Source organism: Nanorana parkeri, unplaced genomic scaffold (genome assembly GCF_000935625.1).
Source record: "Nanorana parkeri isolate BGI_ZX_2015 unplaced genomic scaffold, ASM93562v1 scaffold498, whole genome shotgun sequence".
In the NCBI taxonomy this organism is placed as follows: Eukaryota; Metazoa; Chordata; class Amphibia; order Anura; family Dicroglossidae; genus Nanorana; species Nanorana parkeri.
This window is the reverse complement of record NW_017306766.1, coordinates 770,199-795,637: the sequence shown is the minus strand read 5'-3', so window position 1 is coordinate 795,637 and position 25,439 is coordinate 770,199. Positions and strand designations below refer to the sequence as shown.

The 25,439-nt window shown below is 41.9% G+C and overlaps 1 protein-coding gene across 1 annotated transcript in view; it reads left to right on the top strand.

The window, feature by feature from the left end:
* The first annotated feature begins 424 nt into the window (after nucleotides 1–424).
* Nucleotides 425–25,439, top strand: part of ULK4 (unc-51 like kinase 4) — a 463,016-nt gene continuing 438,001 nt past the window's right edge. The window contains 8 exon segments of the mRNA XM_018561067.1: nucleotides 425–569; nucleotides 2,465–2,564; nucleotides 5,121–5,260; nucleotides 10,850–11,012; nucleotides 12,745–12,846; nucleotides 13,539–13,622; nucleotides 16,683–16,758; nucleotides 18,038–18,127. Coding sequence (XP_018416569.1) covers nucleotides 432–569; nucleotides 2,465–2,564; nucleotides 5,121–5,260; nucleotides 10,850–11,012; nucleotides 12,745–12,846; nucleotides 13,539–13,622; nucleotides 16,683–16,758; nucleotides 18,038–18,127 — 893 coding nt within the window. The 5' untranslated portion in view covers nucleotides 425–431.

Here is a 25,439-nt window from a genome sequence, read left to right as displayed (position 1 = left end):
GACCTGCATAAGAGTTGATGATGTCATGGGTCCTTAGACCAGAGCCCAGAGAAGAAGAGGTTGCAGGGACAAGTCTAGCAGGAGGGAGGAGAGTATATCTGCTTTAGTTTAGCTCCCTAGACAAAATGAGCACTTAACTCTTGCAGTGGGGCTACCATTAGCTACCATTTGCTATTTTAATAAAGCAGATGTACTCACCTGATCCTGGGTCCTGTGGCGGTCAGCACTCACCTCTCTCCCCGTCTTTTCCAGCTGTGGAATGTCCCTTGGCGTCCTCATGACTAATACAAGTTAATGGATATGTTCTCAAAATTCCAGGAGTTACTCTTTAAGGACTTTTTTCTAGTTGTAACTGAAAATACTTTTAAATTTATTTAATTTAACATTTTTTAGGTGATAATTTCTTTCTTTCCCTGAAACAGCTTGTAAAGATGGAGAACTACATCTTATATGACGAAGTTGGAAAGGGAAGCAAGTCTGTAGTGTACAAAGGTAGAAGAAAAGGCATGATCAGTTTTGTTGCTATACTCTGCATAGACAAAAGACAAAGAGCAGAAATTACAAACTGGGTAAGTGCATATGTCATATTAAATAACTTGCTGTAGTGATTTGCTGTATTGCACGGGTGTTTATTTGTCATTTGTCAGTAGGTAACACAAAAATATTACTGTCTTTCTATATGCTCCTTAAAACAGGCAGCTCCCAATTTGCTATCACTATTTCTTTGTTGTTATCACAAAAATGGTGACCTTAAAGTGGCCCTAAACTCCAACAATTAAGATTTACTGTATTATAGGGAACATTTAGAAATTTCAATTGTGTCTGAGAAAATTTTACCTTTTTGTTTTGAACTTCTGAAAAATATTAGTGCACTTCCTGGTGAGGATGTGAAGGTCTCTGGTGAACAGGTACAGTGTGGGATCTAAGGCAATGCTAATCCCAGGAGATATAATAACTACTGTGGTGCTGATTGTTCTCCTTGCTGGAGGAAGCGTAACCTTGCCTCTACCAAGATGGCCACCTCCGCACAGAGACATCGTGCAGAACATTCACATGTATAAAATCTAGTCCAATCTGTGACATTTTTTTGCTAATAGGATTGGTATAAAAACAACAACACAGAAGGATAAGTTTAATCTTCTGACCATTTTTTTTTGTTACACCCATATTCAGGGTGTAACAAGAAACATATGCACATTACATCTCTCCCTCTCCCTCTCTCCCCAAATAAACACGTGACAAGTTACCTACAACTCCATATGATGTCTGGAATTTAAAATGTAAAAGATATGCAACATTTCCTACTATTTACCTCAAAGTGACACTAAACTCAGGAGTTACATCTTAAAGATGTGTTCAACTACCTTAACTATTGATACAATACAAAAATGTATCTTATTTGTGTCACTCGGCTGTAGATCCTCAAATCATCTCTGAATTCATGCTGACACTGTCCTTCCTTCTGGAGGGTGGCTACTTTTGTACCCCATGGTCCCTGTGTGCTGTAAAGTAGCCACCCTCCAAGCTTGCTCCTGTGATAGACTACAATCTCATGTTTAGTTTACTAATTTGTAATGAGATTGTAGTCCACCACAGGAGCGAGCTTGGAGCTGTGACTACTGTACAACACACACGGGGACCATGGGAAACAAAATAAGCCACCCCACTACAGCTGAGTGATTCACAAATAAAATACATTTTTGTTAATAGTTAAGGTACTTGAAAATATTTTTATGATCTATCTCCTGAGTTTAGTGTCAATGTACGTTTCATAATTTGTTAATTTTTTCAGTCCTAACTATAGTAAAGGTACTTGCTACAAACCCAACATACTATCCCATTACTGCTTATGCAATTATTGATTCCCACCCAACACTCTGACACAGTGTTTGATCATATATTCTAATGTATTGCTTTATAAACAGACACAATACACACAATAGTTGGGAGTTAAATATATCAGTAGATATTGCAAAATGTGTAAATATGATAAATGGGTGCTCTCTCCTAGAGAGCACCCCCCTGAAATGCTTATTTCAGGTTGGGATCCCTTGCATTGGCCTATACACATACAGTACAGCAATAAAATGAACTAGGATCACACTCCAGCAATCCAGCACGTTATTATTCTGAGTTGCCCCACTCAAGCGGCAGCCATATTGAGTGGGTCACGTGAGATTAATAACGTGCTGGATTACTGTGATCCTAGTTCATTTTATTACTTCATTGCTGTGCTGTATGTGTATAGGCCAATGTAGTTGGATCTGTATGTGCGTTATAATTAATCGATTCATCGATTTTAAAAAAATTTCGATTAATCGAACAGGAAATTTTTAATCATTACCAGCCCTATAAAATATTATTGCATTTTTTTTTTAAAAGATGGCAGTGTGTTCTGCAATGTGTATTTCTCACTGTACCTTGGAGAAGATACCTTATGTAAATTCAATCACTTTTTGTCTAGGTCCGTCTGACTCACCATGTTAAGCACAAAAATGTAGCAACGTTTTATGAATGGTATGAGACGAGTAATCATCTGTGGCTTGTTGTTGAGCTATGCACAGGTAAGATCTACCCTATAAGCTTATAGAAGTTCTACATGTCCAGAATATACTATCCTGTTATTACATCAGCATTGTAATCGTTACTATTGCTAATACAATCAAAGCTTACTTGGAAAAAATCCATTTGATGTAGTGAGTGCTGCCTTCCGTCTGCCCATCACCTTCAGCAACTTCTGGATTCCCAGTGTGCTTTGCATCTCTTTCCCTGCTGCTTGTTGTGATACAATTTTGATTTCTCAGTACTACATATCCCATCATGTATTGCTTCCAGCAAGCAGTGATAACATTGCATCGTTCAGACATTGAGTTGTAGATCAGAAGGCAGGCTCTGTGAAAGTTGTGAGACAAGGAATATTCACAGGGCTGAGTGTCACTGCATTGAGCAAGTACATCCTATGCGCAGCTATATACGGAAATACGGAACTTGGTTTTTGGAATTTGGAACTCGGAATTTGGAATACGGAACTCGGAATGCGAAATTTGGAATCTGGAACTCGGAATCTGGAACTCGGAATCTGGAACTCGGAATCTGGAACTCGGAATCTGGAACTCGGAATCTGGAACTCGGAATCTGAAATTTGGAATACGGAATACGGAACACGGAATTTTGGAATACAGAACACGGAATTCGAAATACGGAACTTGGTTTTTGGAATTTGTAACTTGGAATACGGAACTTGGAATACGGAACTTGGAATACGGAACTTGGAATACGGAACTTGGAATACGGAACTTGGAATACGAAACTTGGAATACGGAACTTGGAATACGGAACTTGGAATACGGAACTTGGAATTTGGAATACAGAATTTGAAATACAGAATTTGGAATACAGAAATTCGGAATTTGGAATTTGTAACTCGGAATACGGAACTCGGAATACGGAACTCGGAATACGGAACTCGGAATACGGAATACGGAAATTTGGAACTCGGAAATTTGGAACTCGGAAATTTGGAACTCGGAAATTTGGAACTCGGAAATTTGGAACTCGGAAATTTGGAACTCGGAAATTTGGAATTCGGAATAGGGAATTTGGAACTCGGAATTTGGAATTTGGAACTCGGAAAATACTGAATTCGGAAAATACTGAACTCGGAAAATACTGAACTCGGAAAATACTGAACTCGGAAAATACTGAACTCGGAATTTGGATTTTGGAATACGGAATTTGGAATACGGAATTTGGAACTCGGAAATTTGGAACTCGGAAATTTGGAACTCGGAAATTTGGAACTCGGAAATTTGGAACTCGGAAATTTGGAACTCGGAAATTTGGAATACGGAATTTGGAACTCGGAATACGGAATTTGGAATAGGGAATTTGGAACTCGGAATACAGAATTTGGAATGCGGAATTTGGAACTCGGAATACGGAATTTGGAATGCGGAATTTGGAACTCGGAATACGGAATTTGGAATACGGAACTCGGAATTTGGAACTCGGAATTTGGATTTGGAATACGGAATTTGGAATACGGAATTTGGAATACGGAATTTGGAATACGGAATTTGGAACTCGGAATTTGGAACACGGAATTTGGGATGCGGGGAATTCGGAATACGAAATTTTGAATACGTGGAATATGGACTTTGGAATACGGAGAATACGGAATTTGGAATACGAAATTTGGTTGATTTGATCCTGTGAAAATTGGCTGTGTGTGTACAATAGGGACCTTAGATTGTCAGTTCTTTGAGGGCAGGGGCTGATCTGAATGTGCACTTTGTAAAGCACAGCGTAACTTGTCGGCGCTATATAAATACCTTTAATAATAAATAATAGACTGGAACACCAAGGGTGTAATATGGCTATCACAGACCATGTGATTGCTATAGGGCCCAGAAGCACAGGGGGGAAGGGGAGCAGTCTGGCTACACAGTTACCTAATATGTAGGTTGCAGTCTTTGCATGTTGTGGACAGCACTAGACATTGCAGACTTGAGACAAATGTGAATGCTTCCAAATGTAAAGAAAGTTTGTGATGTGAGAAAAAAAAATGGGCTATTATTACAGACATCGTTCTTTTGAAAATGCTAGTTGCTTGGATTCCATGCACATGCGATTACTTCCTGAATCGCTTACCTGGAACAAGTATGAAGAACAGGAGTTCTGATGTCATTTGTTGTACATTTGTTCCTAGTCAGTGACTCGGAAAGCAACAAAACCAGAGACAGGAAAAATTAGTTTCAGAAGGATGGGGCAGGCAACTGTGGGCCCCCCAGCTGTGCTTTAACTACGAATCCCAATATACCTTTTGTCTTTGGGAGTCATGCCTGTAACTGTCAGTCTTGCAACACCTCATGGGCGTTGTAGTTCCACAACAACTGAACGGGACAGAGTTGCCCACCCCTGTTTATAGTAGCAACCTACAGATTTATCTCATTACACATTTAATGGTGGTAGTGGAAGCTGATGATGGCAGCAAGTTTTCCAGGCACACTTCTGATTCCCATGTTCAGTCCAGAAACTGTGAAGCAGAGAATATTATGCAAGTTTTCAGGTGATTTTTGCCTTCACTGCCTTGTCTTATAATCGTGTTGAATGCATTACAGGAGGCTCCCTGGAGACTGTCATTGCACAGGATGAACACTTGCCTGAAGACAAAATAAGAGGATTTGGTGTTGATATCATTTCTGGTCTTCATTATATCCATGAGCTTGGAATTCTCTTCTGTGATCTGACTCCCCGGAGGGTAAGACCTTAGTATAATGGTTGTTTTGCTGTTATACTATATTTATATAAATAGAAGGTCTGCGTCTATTGCCAAAATGTACTGCTACTCTTAACAGGACACTAGTATGATCACCTATTGTCTATAGCTAGGGTAACCAAATGTCAGACCTCCAGCTGTTGTGAAACTACAAGTCCCATGATGCATTGCAAGACTCTGACAGACATGACTACCAGAGGCAGATGCGATTTGTAGTTTCACCACAGCTGGAGGACCAAATTATGGCTACCCCTGGTCTATAGAATTGCCAGTTTGTACATTTGCCCGACATGTAGTGAGCTTTAGGCTGGATTAGGCCATGGGTAGGAAGCCTCAATACTACAGCTGCTGAGGAACTACAAGTCCCGTGATGCATTGCAAGACTCTGATGGCCACAGTCATGACTTCCAGAGGCAGATGCGATTTGTAGTTTCACCACAGCTGGAGGGCCGAAGCTTGGCTATCCCTGGTCTGTAGGATTATCAGTTTATACAATCTCAATTTAAACAAAGTTGGGACACTGTAAAATCGACATAAAAACAATGCATTTTATTCACAACAGAAAATAGAAAACATATGAAATGTTTCAATTGAGAAAATTTACCATTTGAAGAAAAAAATATTGTAATTTTGAAATTGATGGCAGCAACCCGCCTCAAAAAAGTTGGGACAGGGCCATGTTTACCACGGTGTAGAATCCGCTCTTCTTGTAACAGCAGTCTGTAAACATTTGGGAACTGAGGAGACCAGTTGCTGGAGTTCTGGGAGAGCAATGTTGTCCCATTCTTGCCTGATCTAGGATTCCAACGGCTCAACAGTCCTGGGTCTTCTTTGTTGTATTCTTCGTTTTAAGATGTGCCAAATATTTTTAATCGGTGAAGCGTCTGGACTGCAGGCCGGCCAGTTAAGCACGCGGACTCTTCTACTACAAAATCATGCTATTGTCATAGATGCATTATGCGGTTTAGCATTGTCCTGCTGAAATATGCAAGGCCTTCCCTGAAAAAGACATCCTCTGGATGGGAGCATATGCTGCTATAAAACCTGGATATATCTTTCAGCATTAATGGTGTCCAGATGTTCAAGGTGCCCATTCCATACGCACTAATGCACCCCCATACCATCAGAGATGCAGGCTTTAGAAGTGAGCGCTCATAACAAGCCAGAAGCTCCCTCTCCTCTTTAGTCCGGAGGACACAGCGCACATGGCTCAAAAAGAATGTAAAATTTCAATTCGTCTGACCACAGAACAATTTTCCATTTTGCAATAGACCATTTTAAATGAGCTTTGGCCCAGAGAAGACAGTGGTGCTTCTGGATCATGTTCAGATATGGCTTCTTCTTTGCATGATAGACCTTTTAACTTGCATTTTTGGATGGCGCAGCGAACTGTGTTCACAGACAGTGATTTTTGGAAGTATTCCTGAGCCCATTCAGTGATGTCCATCACAGAATCATGACTGTTTTTAATGCAGTGCACTGCGCACAGAGATTTCTCCAAATTCTCTGAGTCTTTTGATGATATTATGTACTGCAGATGGTGATGATATGTTTACAGTCTTTGCAATTTACATTGAGGAATATTAAATATATTGTTCACAGATTGGTGAACCTCCACCCATCTTTACTTCTGAGACACTCTGACTCTCTAAGATGCTCTCTTTATACCCCATCATGTTACTGACCTGTTGCCAATTTAACCTAATTAGTTGCAAAATGTTCTTCCAGCTCTTCCTTGTTAAGTACCACTTACTTTGTCAGCTTTTTGTTGCCCCGTCCCAACTTTTTTGAGACATGTTACTGCCATCAATTTCAAAGGTACCTAATTTTTTTTCTTAAAGGAGAACTTTTTTGCCCATAGTTCTCCTCAGGTTCATGGGAGGACATATACTGTGTCCTCCAGTGACCCAAAACTCAGTATATAGCGCAGCCAGGATGGATCCCAACAAGCCAGCTCTGCTTGAACCCCCATCCATTCCTCTAGTCCAGTGGTTCTCAACCTGTGTAACCTCAGGACCCACGTTTTTCCTTGATCATGAAGTCGCGAGCCAAGTCGCACTGCAATGGAACGAACAGCATTGCGGTACCACGCGTTTCGGTGCGGGCGATCGAACTGTGGGTGGGAGGTGCGTTTTGGGGTGTCATTCAAAAGATCCACCCAGTCTCCATACCTTACGAGAACTGGAGTTGATCTTCAGCCTGGGGTCCAGTGCCAGCTGATGTGCTGTGACGGAGCTCCATCCATATGTGCAATGCCTGTACAGCTCTCTTTGCGTGTCCTGTAGAGGTGCCAGGAGTCAGATTGGACATCACTCCGGTCCAGGCACCTCTACAGGACACACGAGGGAGCTATAGCTTTACGTATACGTAAAGATGGAGCTCCCTCACGGCCATAGCCCCAGCCTGTCCCACCTCAAGCGGACACTCGGCCTCGGGCAGCATGTTTTGAATGGCTGTTTGGCGCAAAAACTGACAGTGCTGCAAAAGAGAGGAGGTTGAGGAGCCTCTCACCTAGAAAAGTGGAAGGCACACAGCGACCCACTGAACATGGCGTTGTGACCCACTTTTGGGTCCCGACCCACCAGTTGAGAACCAAGGCTCTAGTCAGTGCTGGAGGAATGGACAGGGGAGGGGGAATCCCTGCGGGGATCGGTGACTGACAGTCGCAGCACTCTGCAGGGAGGGGATTGGGAAGTCCACGATCAGCGATATGTGTTCGCTGACTTCCCGATCAATAGAGCCGATCTGTGACAGCTTTTTTGTCACAGGCTGGCTTGAATTATGGGGATGCGTATTTTTCATTAGCCTCATAATTCTCCTTTTTTTAATCTCATTTTCTTCTGAGATTTGCAAATCATTCCCTTCTGTATCTATGTAGATATAAGCGTCCCAACTTTTTTGGAATTGGGGTGGGACATTTGCCTGACATGTAGTAAGCTTTAGACTGAATATCTTCCTACAGCTGTCTCTGAAAGCCACAAGCATGACTCCTGGAGGCAAAGGCATGATGAGATGTGTAGTTTCACCACAGCTGGGTTGCCAAGGTTGCCTTTAGGGGCAACAGAAGATATGTTTCCTGTGAACTCCGCTTGCAATGAATGGGCTTAATTCTCGTCTTGCAGACTGTCTTTGAGGCACTGCTGGCACCTAAATGCATCCTATTAGAATTGTCTACATTCTCTTTGTTGTTATTGTCCTGCACACAGTAACCTGATCGCCTTATTTTAGTGAGGTAGCAGCTGGAAGATGGCGTTCTGCAGTCCTGGCGCTGTGCTTGTGAACAGGATTCTAAGTAATCCCAGGGGAACAGCACTGACAAAACACAACAGGGTTCACTAATATTCTTCCTTTGCGTCTTCATGGGAACTGTATTCAAAACATTATTGTTTATGTATTTTGTGATATTTTCTGTCCTACAGTAAACCTTTCTTTTCCATTAACATGTAATCCATTAAAGTAGCATTTCTGTGATGTGGGAACAGGTGTGTGATGCCGCATGGAATCCAGCATTGCATGAGGTGGCATGTTGTAATGTTGGGAGCGCTGTCATTGTTTCTTAATGGCGCCCCAATGTGCCCAGCCATCGTGAGTGTGTTGCATCTTACCACATCACATGGTAACCTATTAACATGCATTGTGGATCGATGCGATTAAGAAAAAAAGGCTCATGTACTTTAGATGCAGAAGGCAGCCTATTGAAATTAATTGGCTGCCTTACCACAATGCATCCTGCAGCACCTGCAATGTCGCTTCGCAGATGTGTGAATACAATGTTGCTATTTTTGATGAAGATGAAAATCTTTGGTCTCAGTGCTCAGTCACACCATATCCAGTGCGTTCCGCCTCGGTCTAAGCCTGGAACGCACTGGATAGCATAGATCAGGCTCGGCTGCGTTCTAAGGTGGGAGGGGGTGTGGCGGTCCCATTCATGTTATTGGCACTGCAGGCACATCCAGCGGATCGCGAGGTACAGGAATGCCCTCCGTCCTGTGCAGTGCGATTAGGGGAAAAAAAGTGCATGAAGCATTTTTTGCGATCTCACTGCACTGGAACGGAGGGCATTCCTGTACCTCACGTTCTGGTGCGGGTGATCACACTGCAGGCAGAGAGTGTGCCTGCGGTGCTACTGACATGAATGGCACCGCCACACCCCATCCCGCCCCAGAACGGGGGCTCGGCCTGATCTATGTGATCCAGTGCATTCCGGGCTCTGACCACGCCGGAACGCGCCGGATATGGTGTGACTGAGCCCTTAAAGTAGATTTGAATTTTTGTAGGTAGTCCTAAGAAAACCATGCAAACATCCTAGAGCAGGGGTAGGCAACATTGGCACTCAAGTTGTGGTGAAACTACAAGTCCCATCAGGCATTGCTCTCTGACAGACACAGGCATGGCTTCCGGAGGCATGATGGCAGTTGTAGTTATACCACAGCTGGAGTGTTGAGGTTGCCTACCTCTGTCATTGAGAATAGAAGCATCACTCCACTTATAAGGTCCAGAAAGTAAGGGTTTTTTTTCCAACTACCAGGAGAAGCCAACAAGTTTCGGGGGTTGCAAGCAGGGCCGTCTTTATTATTGATCGGACCCTGGGCAAACATTTTCTTGGGCCCCCGCCCCTACCCACCAAGCCACGCCCTCTACCTGCAGTTTCTCTCTCCACCCCAACATCCCAAATCAATTTATTTATTTTATATATTTTTTTTTATTAGCCCCCCTGTCTGCCTAGCTACTGATGATGCAGATGGGCGGGCTGGTCTAGGCATGCATGATAGGCTCTAATCCCTGTGCTTTGATTAAAAAAAAGGTCCCGATGTTTTAATCTCTGCTGCCTGTCTGCAAAGGGATCAGAGTCTGTTATTGAGCCTGTGATCCCCGTGCTCTCCCCACTCATCCCCTTGGTTTCCCTAATCTCTCCCCCCACTGCTGTTACTTGCAGACAGGCAGCAGATCGAGAGAGCAGGACTTTTGTCTGCTCTGCCTAGCAACTGATGATGTGATGGGCGGGCCGAGGTACGTAATTATGACAGCCCGCCCATCAGCGTCATCAGTTGCTAGGCAGAGCAGATAAAGGTCCCGATCTGCCGATCTCTGCTGTCTGTCTTATCTCTGGACAGATAAGGGAAACCAGGAGGGTGAGGGGGGAGAAGGGATGGGACACTGACATCCCGCATCTCCAGGTAGGGAGCGAGCAGTGCAGGCTCAAGGGGCGGCTGCTTTGTGCCCCACAACAATAACTGGGCCCAGGGTAACTGCCCCTTTTGCCATGCGTTAAAGACGGGCCTGGTTGCAAGAGTTCCTCATTGTCAGAGTTTGTAATATTGGGACATAAGGGTAGTGAGGAGGGCACACAGGACAGGGAAGACTGCCCTACCCTGTGTACTCTCCTCATTGCCCTAGTCATACCAAGCCTAGCTCAGTAGATCGAGCCAGGAAGATAAAAAACTGACCGAGGTTCTAACCCTTTTGTGCTTTGCAAAACAAAAAACATTTTATCTGGATTTGGACTATAAACATGTTGGCAATGTATTGATGTACAGAATGTACTTACATTTTGTTCCACCTTCTTTATAGATTCTGCTTGATGGACCGGGCACTTTAAAGTTAACAAATTTCAGTTTTTCTAAAGCTGAAGGAGAAAACCTAGAAGAATTCTTTGCCATGGTCGGATCGGAGGAGAATACTGGAGATACAGGAGATTCTACACCACGACGTAACCTGAAAAACCGCATAAAAGGTTGTTTGAATTATTTGAATGCTTCCAGAAGTACAGAATCCTACAGATTGACTTCTGCTGTGTTTTGATCAATTCCCCCTCATTGTGTTTAAAAAGTCTTCCTATGGAAAACATTTATTTTTAAGTTTTGGATAGAGTGGTAAAATGTTAGAACTTCGGTCTGTGTCCCCATTGTGGGGTCACCTTACTTCCTATTGTGTCACAAAAACTTGAAGTGAGCATCATTACACCAGTTGGGACACTTAAAGCAATAAAATCCCTTTAATTAGTAGAGTGAGTGTTGTCACCTTATGACAGGAAGGATGACTGACAGGATCACCAGCTGAAAATAAAGGAAGTAAAGCCTGAACAAAGGAAAACGCATGTAGCCAGTGCATTAAAGGATTGGTATCTACAATATATTACATGTTTGTTGTCAGGTTTTCGATATGCTGCATTTATTCAAGGTTGTGGCAGTATGGCTGGAGGTGATGGGATAAAACCATGTTTACTAGGGATGCACCAATACCGATACTAGTATCAATATCGGTGCAGATACCGAGTATTTGGGCCAGTACTCGTACTCGCCCAAATGCTCCGATGCCTAGCCCGATACTTCGTGTATCAGGAACCCGGGCAGCACTTGTGACGCAGCGCCCGGCTTTCTGATTGGCCGGGAAGCTGGCTTCATGCTCCCTCGTCATCTCATGACAATGGAGCCGGCTTCCCGGCCAATCAGGAAGAAGGGCGGCCCGTCATTACACGTCGCCCGGCTTCCATGATTGGCCAGCAAGCCGGCTCCATGCTTTCTCGTCACACAGTGACGAGAAGCATAGGACGGCTTCCTTGTTAATCGGTAAGCCGCGTGGCAAGTCTTTACACGCTGCCCGGCTTCCCGGCTAATCAGGAAGCCAGGTGGCGAGTCATTACACGCAGCCTGGCTTCCTGAATGGGAATTTCGGTACTCGGTATTTGGTATCGGCGAGTACCGAAAAAAATATATCGGTACCCAGTACCAAAATACCGTTATCGGTGCATCCCTAATGTTTACAAACCAGTTGTGGATGGATGTGAATAATTCAGTTATTACTCAGATTTCTCATCACTTCCTCTCCTGGTAAAATAACAGGAAGTAAAGCTAAATTGTCCCAGTGGGGACAGAGACAGCAATTAAAAACATGATGGTGTCCGACCGTTCTCCATCTATGTAAAATGTAGAAAAGTGTCTGGAGGTCTGTATGGGAGTTCCGCTTTAAATTTATAATCCCATCTACCTGTTTTTAGTCTTTAAAAAAAAACCTTTCCAGATGCAATGTGTAACTGAGTTGCTTACATTTCAGCAGGTGTTAGAGCTAGTTCACACCAGAACTGCGTGCATCTGTGCAGCTGCAATGTGATTCAGTTTGCCGCGATTTTTACCGCGATGGATGCATTTGGTTTTTTTATTGCTTAAAATGGGATTTCCGATGCATTCCAGTGCATTTGCATGCGGTTTTGATGTGTTTTGTTGCGATCCGATGCAGCTAAAATAAGGAAAGCAGTATTTCTTCTGACTGCATCGGAACGGACTGCACTGGTGTGAATAGAGCACCAGAAATCCCATAGGAAAGCATTGTGATTTTGGCTGCAGCAACCAAACTGAACGCACATCATCTGTTGTGAACTAGCCCTTCAATCTTCTTTTTTTTTTTAATGAGCGATATGCTAAATATATTGATATGTTTGTTCCATCTTTCTGTAAAATGTTTTGCAGGATCACCAGTTTATGCTGCTCCAGAAGTAATCAGAGGAGCAGATTTCTCAGTTTCTAGTGATCTTTGGTCTTTGGGATGTGTGTTATATGAAATGTTTGCTGGTAAGCTTTAATTATCTTTTCAACTTTTATTTGTGATGAAACCCCCATTTCATGAGTTCATTAGAGAAATGATATGAACATTTTTATATGAAGATTTACCAGGGAATAAAGTCTGAATTAAAGTAGTGTTACACTCTCAAACTTTTTTCAATATAGAATCCAGATCAAACAAATATACATTGCCCAGCAAAGTATTGCTTTACATTTTTACCCAAACACTTACAGTCATCATGTTTCTAAACAGCTCCAACTCTCTCAGCTCGGCTTCCCTTGTCCAGTACGACGTTCCAAGGGACATCACAGTCTCCAGTAGCTGTCCATCTAGTAGCCTGGAGAAGGGAAAAGCAGAGGCAGTGAACAGGGGAGTAGCTTGTCTTACTGTGCTTGTGTTTGTACAGACATACACAGCTTTCCATCACACACAAGAGAGGCTCCATAGGACCTTGCAAGGGATAGGAGCCACCCTAAAGCAGAAAATCAGGGCCAGTGCTCAGGGCAACAGCTGATTCTACAGGAAGCTAAAACTTTTAAACATCAAGGAGCAGCATCCATTGTAATCAACATTTGAAATAATTGAAAAACCTTTTGACTTTAATATCACTTTAATAACAATAATACTATGCTTAAATAAAAGGTAACCTTTAAACCAATCAGACATCAGTTAACATGTCTGTTTGTTTCTATCTTAACAGGCCAACCCCCATTTTTCTCCGAAAGTTTCTCAGAATTGACAGAGATGATTGTGAATAAGGACTTTCCTCCACCCCTGGGTAAAGGTTCACTGATAACATTATCATATTTGTTTTGATTACTGTTGGCTGCGAAGACATCTGTTGTTGATCTTAGTGGATCATGTAACATGTACCTCGTGGTCCTATTATTACTTTTCTAGCCAGACAATCCTATTCTTCCACTTCTTCTACAGGTGAAACTCGAATAATTAGAATATCGTGCAAAGTTCATTTATTTCACTAATGCAACTTAAAAGGTGAAACTAATATATGAGAGACTCATTACATGCAAAGCAAGATAGTTCAAGCCGTGATTTGTCATAATTGTGATGATTATGGCTTACAGCTCATGAAAACCCAAAGAACCCCAAATCCACAACCTCAAAAAAGTAGATTATTACATGCAATCAATAAAACAAGGATTGTACATAGAACAATATCGGACCTCTGAAAAGTACAAGCATGCATATGTACTCAGTACTTGGTTTGGGCCCCTTTTGCAGCACTTACTGCAATTACTTTTGCACGATATTCTAATTATTTGAGTTTCACCTGTATATCTTTTTTGGTATCTCTGGCTTTCTTTGATCTTTGGTTTCCTTTTGTTACAAAAGCACTGACTTCACTCACGTCTGAGCTTAGTGTTGCAGAGTTGCCATCCCACTGTCTAATAACAGCATATTATAGATTATTTAAGAGACGCTGTGACTTGCCCATTCAGTGAAATATTAAAGTGTCCACATATAACCCCCCCCAGCAATGCATACTCACCCATCCAAGCTTCCTTGCCGCCTCCCTGGTGCAGGTATCCACCCAGTTGTCTGAATTTACTGGAATGAGTGACATGACTGGCCCTCATCATGTGACAGTGTTTGGACCTGGTGAATGGCCAGCACTGTCTCATGGGGAGGTCACATACCTGAAGCCCCTCTCCTTTAGAACAACGGAGCTAGGAAGCAGGGGCTGAGAGGAGGCACTGTCACTGAATAAGCAAAGTGACATTGTCTCTTTAAAGGCACTCGTATTGGTCAGTATGCAGGCAGTGGGGAAGGGATTAGCCTAGAAGCCAGGGAAATTAGATCTCTAGTATTAAAATTAAAATAAATCAGTGACACCTACAGAGGATGACTTTCTAGCTAAGAAAAGCTGGACAAATCTTTTAAACCTGGGTATCTGAAGAATAAAAAGTTAACAGCCGCCTTTACTCTTCCAATGTTACTTACTGTATACCCCTTGTACTTAATCGGATCAGCATTGACCTGATGCAGGAGCTGTGGCCTGCATCCTATTCTCCATATGCCCTAATGCAAAAGCGTTCTCCCTGCTGGCTTGCAAGGAGATGGCTTTTTCATTTGAGTCTTTTTAGGATAGTCTGCACATGTGCAGTACCACATGACCCCGCTAGCTCAGAACAGGAAAGGAACTCTGCTTGGTGTGTAGTGCGGCTCAGCGCTAGGTTGCCTGCTGATCTAAGTGCCAGAGGGTATAGGTAGTATGGGAAGGGTGTGGGGGGCTATGCTTAGGTTAGGAAAAATGTACAGCTATCCTTTAATTTAGTCCTGTTCTTGGAATGCAACAACCACATTTCTACAAGGTGATACATTTTAATTTTCATCTGTTAACTGCTGCAAGCATTTAAATGGGAAAATCATGCACAGAAGTGTCTAAAGAAATAGCATATTTGCTACCTATTGCAGAAAATCAGGTGCTCCCCTTCATCTTTCGGTTTCAGTGGGTTTTTATTGAGCTCTTTGTAGCAATTACAGTTTAGATAAGACAAACTATAATATACTAGGAACCATGAAATCACATATAAAGCACAGAAATCTCCAATGTTCCAGTAAACTGAAACACAAACATACTCTAAGAGCTGCTTCAGTATTAAAACAAGAACTGGTAAGATATGTCTGTTCATAAATAGTTTCTGATATCATACTTTCCAAGCCACTGAGCCCAGAAATCACATTTATAGCTGGAATAAGATTGAATGAAATGGTAATTTCTGGGTTTAGCTTCTTGTTTCCAGTGAGGTATAAAGCTGATTGCTTGCTCTGGGTAACAAGAGCAGCTCTTTCTGCCGATTTGGGGTCTTTCTGCATATGTCTGTAATAAGTTTGAATTGCATGTACCTCATTTAAAAATTGTGTCTGGAATTCGCAGGTACATTTGTAAAATGTCTAATTTCTTGACATTTAGCTATTCAAGCTTTTGGCTGTCGGTTGCCAAAACGTTTGCTAAGGATTAGGTACACCTAAATGAGAGGTTAGATAAGCTGAATGCAAAATATTCGGCAGCATCAATTTACACGCTTTTTTATCATGTACTTTAATTGTTTATATTCCTATTTTTCGAGACAAGCTTATTGGAAGCTCTGATTGTTTGATAGTATTGGACATGTGCAAATACTTTGTAGCTGGCTGTTGACAGACAAGACAGCCAGTAAAATATGAACATTTTCCTGTTTAGATTATAAGCTCTCACGGGCAGGGCCCTCCTTACCATCTAGTCTTGAATTGTATTGTAATAATAATAACTTTACCATTGGATGCTTCTAAAGCCTGATTAAAAAAGACATAAAATGGAATGATTACAGTGTTAACATTATTTACATTTTTGATGATCCTACTGTATTACATGGTACAATCAAATGTGTGAAAATATGGAGAAAAGCAGACAAACTTTAAAGTGTATGTAAACCCTAAATCTGTTTTTCAGTATGTTTGGCATCATGCCTGACTGCAACAAATTCACAAAAAATGATTTGCTTATGAAAATTGTACAAAGTTTCCTCCTGTGTTACAGCACTTTGTGTGTTGCGGGCTAACAATGCTAAGCTGCTGCCATGCAATTAGCAGCAGTGGTGTTACCCTGCCATGCGCACTTCTTCACTTGGCCTTTGAGCAGCCTATCTTATAGACCTGATAGGCAACCTAGGGGTCAACTGACATGATGCCAAATATACTTAAAAATATATTTGTTGGTTTAGATACACTTTAAGCATATATTCCAGCTGTAAATTATTTTAGCACTATTTAGACCCCAAGTTCAATGTCGTAAATACAAATGCAAAAAAATGGCTTTCTAATGTTTTTGTTTCCTTATCAGGCATGTCATCTGCTAAGCCATCTTCTGAGTTCCAATCATTACTTAATGGTTTGCTACAGAAGGACCCATTAAAAAGGTAGGGAGACCTGCACAATTTGGCTGGATCAATGATGTCTGTCAGTTGTTTCCACAAACCCATCTTGTTCTTTTGGCATTACAAACTGTACATATATAATGAAAACAGACCAAAAAAATGAAGATAACACATCTAGAGCAACATCCATAACACTAAGTTAAACTCACAATTCAGTATTGAGAATTGTGACTTTACCTGTTTTTTCCTTTCTGGACAACCAGACAAAACCAGTAAAGTCAAAACGTTATCATATTAAAACGAACATTCAAAAAAATGGAATATCCACTTTACTGCTAGTCCTCCAAACAGAATTAGGTTTAAAAAAAACCCAGAGGCTACCTGGCTTCCTGGCCAATCAGAAGGCTGGGCGGCGAGTTATGAGGTGCCATTCAGCTTCCTGATGGGCTAGGAAGCCAGGCTGCTTAGCAACACGTGAAGCCGGCTTCCTAGCCAATCAGGAAGCTGGGCGGCATCCAGCTTCACTTGTTCCTAGGAAGCTGGGAGGCTCTTTATTGCCTGCCGCCCGGCTTCCTAATTGGTTAGGAAGCCAGGCTGGTTAGCAACACGTGAAGCCAGCTTCCTAGCCATTCGGGAAGCCAGGAGGTGGGTCATAACCCACTGCCCGGCTTCCTGATTGGAAAGGAAGCCGGCTCCATGCTCCCTCGGCACTGCCGGTCAGAGGGAGATATCCCTATGACCGAAACTACCGGTATTGGAGGTAAGTTTTGGAGCATTTGGGCGAGTACGAGTACTTGCCCAAATACTCGGTATTGGCACCAATTCTAGTATCTGTATCAATGCATCCCTACTGATGAGCTATTCTCTCTTTCCCTCTGCTCCCACTACCCATCTTCATGTCACCTGCTTGCACTTGAGCTTTGCAGCATGTCTTCTTGTGCTGCTTCTTCCCTCCCACTCTGAGCTCAGGTTCAATTCAGACACTTACATTGGTAATTATTATTGAGTACAGGACTGTTTAATGTGTGTCTTTTATATTTGCCTTCAATGTAGCTTTACGATAACCCTGTAAAACACAACTTAATGCACAGACATTACTAGATTAGGGTTATATTGTAAAACAGTGAAGGTTTGCTATGTTCTAGTGAACATCAAGAAATGTCAAATGAGTGTGAAAGTCTCAAACGTATTAATATATTGCCCAGGAAAGTATATCTTTAAATGTTTGCCAAAACACTTAACCCCTTCTAAGTTTAATGCTCTCATGGACTTATATGTTTGAGTCAGTGACAATGGAGGCATAACATTTTTTCTCTTGTAGGATTACATGGCCTGAGTTATTGCGCCATTATTTTTGGAAAGATGCATTTTCTGGAGGTTTTCAGCTGGACCAAACTATCAGCACCCTTGGGTATGATATATGCATTCAAGTCCATATCCAGTAAATGTGGATTGTTAAATTTATATTACCTGTATACCTTGATTGTGACATTTCCATTGTACAAAATGGGGTTGTCTATCCCATCTCCTCAGTATGTATGGGGAGTAGCAGATTTAATCTGCCACATATGATGTAGGTATAGCAGCCCTTTCATACAGGGAGGTTGGCGCTCCACTGAGTACTGTCACATTACAATCTCTGAAAATATTCCTTTCATGCCAGTGTGAATTGCAGTAGGCATTTCTGCAGCTTACTGGTTAGGGCTGAAGAGAGTTTCATCTGTTTTGCTGTACAAGGTTCCACAGAAGTATTTTCAAAAAATCATGCTACATAATGATAGTCATGTTAGTTTGGAAACTGTCAAGGTTGACATTGTCATTTTTTTTAATGACAAGATTACTCCCTTACAAACATAAGCAACATTTATTCTGATGTTTGTTGCATACTGATGCAGTATGCAAAGTTTTAACACACCCTCAACACCACCATTATGCCTAAATGCTGGGCTATTCTATCTGGAAAATCTCTGGCACTTTCTGAGGCCCACATTTTAGTTGGCCAATGAGGCTTTCCATCATAGGCATAGGCCAATAAGAATAGGTAGAAGGCAGGAGGGAGCAGGTAAATTTTGACACTAGCTGAAAGTTTTAGAATGGCGTGGCATTTGGGCATAATGTCGGATAAATTGAAACCTGGTGTAGGTAGGTGTCTGCACTTTATACCTGAGAATTTTTTTTCAATGGCATACTTTCTTTAAAGCAAATACTATTTCAACACCTTTTGCTCTACATAATTGCCTAACTAACTAACTAACTTTGCCCAACCTTAAGTTGAATCCTATTGTATCAGCATCCTTATCTGTAGTTGCCACAGTCTTGGGTATTCTGGTCACTTTGGCTACTGGAACAACCTGTCGGCAACATTCAGAGAATTAAAGAGGTACTTTAAAGTGTAAAGTCAAATTTGAGAAAACCCCTCTATATAATTTGTGTTTCTATTACAGAGCATACCTAAAAAAAAAACCTACCCAAAAAACAAAAAAAACAAACCCTTTATCGATATCTTTTTGGTGAAGGTCTTTGTGCAGGTTCCAGGCTAATCTGAGCAGTTTGCAAGGGACGTAGAGGGACAAACTGAGACTGAGCTTCCTCTCATTAACATACAATGCTTCTAAGTATTAAACCCAATGTTGGGACAGACATTCTTCAAATCTACCAAGTGCTCGGAAACGAGCTCTCAGAAAAAACACAGACTTTTGAGGTACCACAAGGATCAATCCACATTTGCTAAAGTTGTATCTAAGTTTTATTTTTATTAAACACAGTTTAAAACACATTAAATAACATAAAAAAATGGGGGAAAGGAGGAGGGGGGGAAAGGGGAGTTTGTTTAAACATATTTTGTAGCTCTATTTTCCCATTAGGCTAAAGAAACTAAAGAAAAACAACAACAGCCTCAGACAAAGATGGGCCTCCTTGTAGCAAATATAAAAAAGCTTTAATATCACTTTAAGTTACGCAATGTGAATGGTAACGTGGAGCAAACACAAAGTAGGTGTTATGTCAGTTTGGCTGTAAACGTGGGAATTCACTTTAAGGATACAAGTGACACAAAGACAAAAATGTCTTGGATCTGTGCAAAGCAATTACGAAGCAGTACAGAAACACATGTAGCCATAATTGGATATCTTGCATACAGACTCACTTTAAACAACAAGACTTTGGAACCTCCAGTTTATTTATTGTTGTTGGGAGATCTAATTATTGATTATATTTCATGGAAAACCAAGGACTGCTGTAGGGTAAACAGAGCTTGTTTGGATTCTGCATTGTAAGGCATGTAGTGTGAATTATTTTCTACACAAGATCTGATGTCTGCATACAAGTACTATACAGTAAACTACAGCAGAGGGAGGTCAGTCACCTTCCTCTAAGCTTCAAGCATGTTTGGTTCAGCTGACTGCTAACAAGAAAAACAGAGCTACGTTCGTGGCTAGGGGCAGATTCAAAGATAGAAACAGCAGCCTCGTCTTTGCCAGAAGTCAGAATGACGTTTGTGTTTGTTCACAATTCTCATTTAGCACCAAGTGTATTATTTCTGCTAATAATAAGATGAATAACAAAATGTAAGTTAACAATCATTTTGTACTGTACAATTAATATGTAAGGGAAGATCTTTTCATTTGTATGTGTTGGTTTTAAGAAAAGGGCATCCTCCCCAGGCTGATATGTGAACAGGGACACATGCATATTTTCTTTTTTTTTGTGGCATAAGGATCACAGAACTCCAGGTTAAAGTGTTCTGCACTGCAAGGGTTAAGTGCTCGTTTTTGCCTAGGTGCTAAAAAGAAAAAAAAGTAATTCTCACCTGAATTGCAGAGCTGGCTACTCTGGTCCCTGAAGCCTGTCTCTTCCTCCGCTGCAGCAAAGGTATGTCTATTGGTGTCCTCAAGTCCTATACACTGTGCATAGAACATGATGACTCAGGGATCCTTAGAAAGTTGCAGCAGAGGGGGAGACAGGCTCCAGGGACCGGCCTTACAGCAAGCATGCTTCAAGAATCCGGTGAGTTTTTTTTTTTTTAGCACCTAGACAAAAACGAGCACTTAACCCTTGCAGTGTGGGGGTAGCCCCACTGTAAGGGTTAAGAACACTTTTTTGCCTGGAGTTCTGTTTTAAAAAGGACCTCCCAAAACTGATAGTGTAGTTCAGCTTACAACAGTAGCATATACTGTATGCAGTACATTCTGCAGGACTGTTCAATAAAAAAAATGAAAAATAGACTGATGTTAAAATGAGCAAATAACACGTACATGATCCTTTTGTGGATTTATTATGTCTTTTATACTAGTTATGTTTTGACAACTGATCAAACATATTTGTTTTGTTAGTATTTTATGACATGTTTTGTATGACTTTATTATGTGTTCATTTTTTATTTGTATGTTCAGCTATGAGTTTACTTTTATGCAAGGGTTGGCTACATAAGGAAACAGCATAAAGAAGACTAGATATTGGGTTCATGAGGTGCATGAAGAGTTTGAGGGCCTGTTCACATCTTGCAGGGTTATTCACAAAAGAGTGAAGAGTTTGGAGAAGGCAGGAGAAGTGAACAATCTCGGACAACATAGCTGATTTGGGAAAATTCTGCAATTCAGCTCACTTTCCAGTTCAGCTATGTTGTCTTAGATTGTTCACTTTTCCTGCCTTCTCTAAGCTCTTGGAGAAGGCATAACCCTGTATGTGTTTACCTCTGGTATAACATGAATTTCTTTTTCACTATCCATGGGTAAACACAGGGACAGTTGCAAATCAATCAAAGCTCATCCTTAGCCACAATTTGTTTTAGTATAGAGTAGGGAATGGTTACAGCCCCTTTCAGGTTTATCATGCTAAATTCAAGAAATATCCAGCACTCCTTAAGTGACACTAAACTCAGGCGTTAAATCTTAAAGGAGAACTATGAGGGGGTGCTTTTCACTCACCTCATAGTTCTAGCCGACCTGTAACAATGAGACTGTCACAGGTCGGCTCAGTAGATCGGGAGGTGAGCAAACACATACCGAGTTCGCTCGCCTCTCGATCCTGTCACGGCTCTCTGCTGTGACTGGGGGAGGGGCTGGATTCCCCCCTCCCCGCTCCGATCTGCCAGCGCTGACTGGCGGAACGGACGGGGGAGGGGGCGAGTACAGCTCGCTCTGCCTCTAGATAGGCAGAGCCAGCTGTCATTCACGCAGCTGGGCGGATCCCGTCATCTAAGTCGGGATCCGCTCCGGCTGCGGCGTCTCAGTATACCGCGAGCTGTAGCTTGCGGTATACTGAGCTTAGGGTAACTGGAGGACGCTAGTTTGTGTCCTCCCGTTACCCTAAGGAGAACTATGGGGAAAAACACTGACCCCATAGTTCTCCTTTAAACATGCATTCAAGTACCCTAGTACCCTAACTAAAATGTATCTTTAATGTGTATCGCTCAGCTGTAGATCCTCAAATCACCTCTGAATTCATGCTGACACTGTCCTTCCTCACACTTCTGTAGGGTGGCTATTTTTGTTCCTCATGGTCCCTGTGTGTGTTGTAAAGTAGCCGCCACTCCAAGCTCACTCCTGTGATGGGCTACAATCTCCCATTTAGTTTACTAATTTGTATTGAGATTGTAGTCCATCACGAGAGCGAACTTGGAATGGTGGGTAATTTACAACACACCCAGGGACCATGGGGGAACAAAAAGTAGCCACCCTCCAGAAGGAAGGGCAGTGTCAGCATGAATTCAGAGATGATTTGAGGATCTACAGTTGGGTGATACACAAATAAGATACATTTTTGTTAATAGTTAAGGTGTTTGAATGTGTTTTCGATGTTTAACTCCCGAGTTTAGTGTCGCTTTAAACATTGTGGAGTGTATTTATAAACAGTTTACAGAGCCATGTGTCCTGCACATTGCATGCACATTTATTCTGTGCGAATGGAGATTAAAACAAATGTTTATTTGGGTGTGGCTGCACACCCTTCTACACTGACTTTGGGCAACAGTGCAAGACAGTATGTTGAATAGGTTTATCATGCTTTCAGTGTCCTCTCTGGCTAGTGTCACCCACTTAATACACGTATGTCTTAGTGATTGTTGTCACTGATTTAGATATAGGTCTGTTGTAGGTATATACGTTTAGATACATCTGTTTTTTTCCTGTAGTAACAGGCGTCACAGGCTGCAATAGCAATACAGTATAGTACATGATAAAGGATGTTATCCTGGGGTTTTATTAAATGGTAAGGAAATGGCCGCGTAGTCACGGAATTGAACACCACTGCTGATCACGCTGGCAGTGCCATTCTTTTCTAATGGCACTCCAGTCGCACTAAGCAGATTGCTTGGTTTTCTGGCCCAATTCCGCCAATGCAATCGTGCGCGATCGTGGATGAAAAATAAGCGCAGTACATGTTGTGAAAAAAGGTTCATGCACCTTTTTTCAGTGATTGCCATGCGGCAATAACCCCATTGAAACCGATGGGGCCACGCGGGAACCGCTGTTTGCAACCTCACACGATCGCGAGGTCCTGGGATGTGTGTCCTGGTATCGCCCAAGTCTGAAGTAGGGAACTCTGTAGTAAAAAAGAATGCAGGTAGTAAAATACATAAAAAGATAAAAAACAATAGCAGTTAAGGAATGAAGCAAAAACTGCTGCCTCCATCTACTGGACACATTTGTTACTACAGAATGGATGCTGAGGCTTTGACAGCATCAGTCAAGATACGTTGCTGTAGCTGCATCAGTCAAGATACGTTGCTGTAGCTGCATCCTCTGACAGGAAAACAGGGCAGCAGAAAACTAGTGATATTATAAAGGGAAATGTCTTGCGAGTGCAGCTATTTGATACAGAAACTGTAATAATATTAAGGCCTCATTCACACTGCCGTACAATACGCTGTGTATATTCGCGTACGCTCCCATATGCAGCATATGCAAATAAATGGCCTCTTACACATAGCTGCGTATGGAGCCCTATATTTGCCCTGCGTAAAGATGCACAAAAACAGAATGGACCTGAGATGTGTCCTGGCAACGTATTTCTGCGTATTTTCCGCACATATGCACGCACGTACAGTTCATTAAAATTTCTATTATGCATTCTGGGACTGTATATAGTGCACGCATATACACGCGTATATACGCGCTATACGCGCTATACAATTTTGCTCTTGCGTGGTGTGTGCATGAGGCCTAATCAGGGAATTACCAAAGGGCATACTCCCCAGGCTGATATGTGAACAGGGACACATGCGTATTTTCTTTTTTTTGTGGCATAAGGATAACAGTAGTTCTGAGCACCGGTGGTAAGCCCCAAAACGAATAATAATCAAATGCTGTCACGTAAATGTCTGCAGCCTAAAATATTTTTGGCTATAAAACAAACCATAACCGTTAAAGAAGAACTATGGGTACGCAAAAAAAAAAAAAAAAAATCACGCAATATGACTTTTTTGATATGCCCTTAATAACCTCTTTTTGGCATTCCTTGTACATCCAGGGCTTCCTCTGATGTCCTTATTAATGCCTCTCTTTTGCTTCTGTGATGGAGTGCAATCTCAATACAAACTAGTAGTCCATCACTGGAGCCATTTTTTAAAGTGTATTTTATTGTTTATCCGATTAACCGATTAATCGAACTTAATAATCGGCTAACTAATCGATTTTGAAAATAATCGTTAGCTGCAGCTCTACCTCTCTCCCTTTTTCCATTGAGGAAATATTTTTTTGTAGATTTTTTTTTAACTTTCATATATATTTGTTTTTTGTTGCATCACATTAGGGTATATGTATACCAAACCACTGAAATCTCTTATACGCTTTAGAATTGTATGTAATTTAAAAAGTCACTTTTAATATTTGTAAATCTTATGCTTGTACTAAAATAATACCTGTTGATCCTGCCACGAAGCTCTCTGTGATAGCTCTCCTTCCCTGTCTCCCAATTGTGCCGCTGGTTGTCACCCTGTCACACTGGTCCTTGGTTGGAGTGACATCTCTCTGTCCCTGCCTCCCAATTGTGCTGCTGGTTATCACCCTGTCACACTGGTCCCATGATGCTTTTCTACTGTTTTACTGTTCAAAGCCCATTTCGTGTGCACCTTACTGTATAACTGGTGACACATTGTTGAGTGCGTTTTGTCGTTTGTTTTGCTGGTTATCACCCTGTCACAATGGTCCTTGGTTAGAGTGAAACTCTCCTTCCCTGTCTCCCAATTGAGCCACTGGTTATCACCCTTTCACACTGGTCCTTGGTTAGAGTGACACTCTCTTTCCCTGTCTTCCAATTGTGTCCCAGTGTTGTCTCACTGGCTTTAAATGTAGATTGGCTTTTTTTAACACACCTTAAACAGACATAGTCCACTAGGTAAGGTAACCATGTTAGTATGCGTATTTCTATTCCTAACATGGAACATGACCTCTTAAAAAGTATATCAGTTAAGGGAAAGAAATGGCAGAGGTGTAATGGCTTGTAGACAGAGTTCCACAAGTTATCTGGGGTGGTAGAGGACAGTAACATGCATCTCAGGCAGTCAGAGACCCTCCTTGTTACACAGAGATTTTCCAGTTTCCCAGAGAATGATGATCCTTCATTCTTCTTTACTCTTCTCTAGGGAAAGGTTTAGAAGTAGAAGCACAGTGTATATGCTGCTGTTGTTGCTCCCTTGATTTGGGGAAGCATGACACATTTCTCCCAGCCCACCATTCTTGGGAGATATTGGTCCCTTTATGTCCAACTGTAGGGTGCAAACTTGC